Raw genomic sequence first — 3,242 nt, 5'->3', positions numbered from 1 at the left:
TACCAAATATCACTAAGGAAATGTAAAATTTCATTATCTTCCAAACTAGCCTCCATGTCCAAGTGAGTCAAACTGTTACCTGTCAAACATTTTAGGAAAAGATGATTACCTAAATGATTTTAGAGGATTAAAAGATGCTTGTATGAGTGTGAAATAACATTTAAAATAAAAAAGAATGACGAAAAATACCCTTTGATACCCTCTTTATGTAATAAATGTAATTATTCTAAAATGATGCTGGCAACAAGAATCTGGAATCTGATAGCATATGACAGTAACATTTAAAAATAGGTATATTCCAGAAATATAGTTTAATATGAAAACATCAATTTGTATTTATTCCACATAGGAAGGTGGTGTAGAGTTGTGGAAAACACTGTTCTCTGACCAAACTGCCCGAGACTAATTATTGTTTTTGATCATTTTAGCTGTGAGGACTTGGGCATGTTCCTGACTCCTAATTGGTTCATTATCTGTGAAATCTAGATGAAATAAATAAAACCAACATTGTGGTGTCATTGTGAGGATTGAGTTGACATAAATATGGATATAGATAATAAAATCTTTAGACCAGTGTCTTGCATAAAGCCAATGCTAGAAATGTATTGGTTTTTGTTGTAATAGTTATTGTTAACAGGTTAAAAAAGAAAAAGTGACAATTTCAGTAGATACATTGAGGGAAATTGGCTTAATTTCCTGACAGATTTCTAAAAATAGCTGTGACAGAGATACATCCTTGAAATATTTGCAAAATCTAAAACATGTATTCCTGTTCTAATAACCCTTCTGCTTGTTTTTTGTTTTTTTGTTGTTGTTGACTAACTAAATCCAGTACTAAAACTGTGTGTGTGTGTGTGTGTGTGTGTGTGTGTGTCCTCTTCCAAAAAATTCATAGTAACAGGAATGTTAGTCTACAGGTTCAGGATAAGTTATTTAAACCAGTTGGAAGACGTGTGGAACGGGAAGGAATAGATCACCAGAACAAGCTGCAGTTACACAACCTTGAAATATTTTATGGACTTTTACACTTTTACTTTTTGAAGAAACATTTGCATTTCTAGCTACATACAGTAGTGCAAATATTGTCTTTCTCCCCTTCAACAGTTTTTTCAGTGTTTTTCATTTCATCAACAGTGTTCTCATCTTTTTTCATAAAGTATTTATACTTTTTTGGTTTTTCTTGCGGATCTTTACAGTAAAGACCAGGACGTTCTACTTTTGTGGAAAATATATCTTCACAAACAGTCTCCACAAGGCTATTTTAATCTCCTTATTCCTAAGACTATATATGATGGGATTGAGGAAGGGAGGCAAAGCTGTGTATGTCACAGCGATCACCAAATCCTGCACGGACAGAGTTTTTGCCGTTGGTCCCAAGGCAGCAAAGAGCCCTGTGGTAAGAAAGAGCACGACGACAATCAGCTGGGGGGAGCAGGTGGAGAAGGCTTTTGCTCGACTCTGTCCTGAAGGGATTCTCAGCACCGTTGAGAAGATTTGGAAATAGGACATCATCATGAGAATAAAGCATCCCAGAACCAAACATGAGCTCAGGGCCAGGGTCAAAAACTCCACAAAGAAAACCTCACAGGAAACCAGGGCCAACACGTGAGGGATGTCACAGAAGAACTGGTGGATCACGTTGGATCTGGAAACCTGCTCCCAAAACATGTTGCCAGTGTGGACGGCCGCGTAGGAGAAACAGCTTAGCCAGGTGGTGACTGCCATCTGATAGCACCTTCCGGATGTCATCACAGCTCCGTATTGGAGGGGGTGGCAAATGGCAATATAGCGGTCGTAGGACATGACAGTGAGGAAGGCCAGCTCAGCAGATGCAAAGGCAAAGAAAAAATAGACTTGAGCCACACAGCCAAGATAAGAGATGGAGCTTCTGCGAGTCAGGGAGTTGTGGATGGATTTAGGCACAGTGACTGAGATGTAGCACAGATCCAAAACGGAGAGGTTCTTCAGGAAGAAGTACATGGGGGTGTGAAGATGCTGATCGAGAGTGATGACCGCAACGATGAGCAGGTTTCCCACCAGCGCTGCCAGATAAATCAGCAGAAAGAGCCCGGCGTGCAGCACCTGCAGCTCCCAGGTGCCGGAAAACTCCATCAGCAGGAATTCTGTCACTTTTGTGAGATTGTCCATTTGGCAGCGAAATCTGTGTTCTGATTGTTGAGAAAAAATACACAGTAGTTTTAAATGAGACAAGGTGAGCACGGTGTGGTAGGAGTAATATCCTCCTAAATTAAATTCAATCCACTGTACGTCTTCCACACTGCTTATATAAATACAACGGTGGGAGATTTTAACGTGAAATGATCATAAAAAATACATGCCGAAGACTATGAGTAACCGATTTCTAAAAGCTTTTGATTAATACTGTTTTTCTATTATACGGAACTTCTCAATCCTGAAATTAAGATTTTTCTCATCAAATAAACTAAGGGGTGCTTATTAAATATGCAGAATTTCAAGTCTCAAGGCAAATATACTAAATAAAAATTTGTGGGATAAAACCAATACTTTGCTTTTCATACAAGTTTCTGGGTGATTTTTTAATACAAAAGTTTGTAGTTTTAACTGTGGTTATACATCCTGGGCAGAGTCTACTCTCTTTAGCTATTTGTTGAATAAATTGGGTGGTAAGCCACTTTAAAATGAGGATTTACTATTTAAGACATGGAAAGAGTATGGAATATGATTTTAAAACCATTGTTAATAGCTCTGGTTTGGAGAGGGAAATTTATTTTGTGTCAATGTGTAAGACATGATAATAGTTATACTAACAATACCATTACCCTCGTGTTGATGATAATAGTTATACTAACAATGCCATTACTCCCGTATTGATAATAGTTATACTAACAACGCCATTACCCTCGTGTTGACGATAATAGTGATACTAACAATGCCATTACCCTCGTGTTGATAACAGTTATACTAACAATGCCATTACCCTCGTGTTGATAATAGTTATACTAACAATTCCATTACCCTCGTGTTGATGATAGTGATACTAACAATGCCATTACCCTCGTGTTGATGATAGTGATACTAACAATGCCATTACCCTCGTGTTGATGATAGTTATACTAACAATGCCATTACCCTCGTGTTGATGATAATAGTTATACTAACAATGCCATTACCCTCGTGTTGCACCTTCTCTGTGCCAGATGCTATTATCTGTATAGAACACACCTTGGCTCAATCAATATCCATAATTGTGCAATAAATTA

At 37.8% G+C, this 3,242-nt stretch overlaps 1 protein-coding gene across 1 annotated transcript; it reads right to left on the bottom strand.

Moving 5' to 3' along the window:
- Window positions 1-1,212: 1,212 nt before the first annotated feature.
- LOC103230977 (olfactory receptor 14I1) lies at window positions 1,213-2,148 on the bottom strand. Its single transcript, XM_037986138.2, has one exon. The coding sequence runs from the start codon at window positions 2,146-2,148 to the stop codon at window positions 1,213-1,215; it is 936 nt and encodes a 311-aa protein (XP_037842066.2).
- Window positions 2,149-3,242: the final 1,094 nt, after the last annotated feature.

This window comes from Chlorocebus sabaeus, chromosome 25 (genome assembly GCF_047675955.1).
Source record: "Chlorocebus sabaeus isolate Y175 chromosome 25, mChlSab1.0.hap1, whole genome shotgun sequence".
Lineage (NCBI taxonomy): Eukaryota > Metazoa > Chordata > Mammalia > Primates > Cercopithecidae > Chlorocebus > Chlorocebus sabaeus.
Note: the sequence above shows the minus strand (reverse complement) of the source record. Positions and strands in the feature narration are given on the sequence as shown.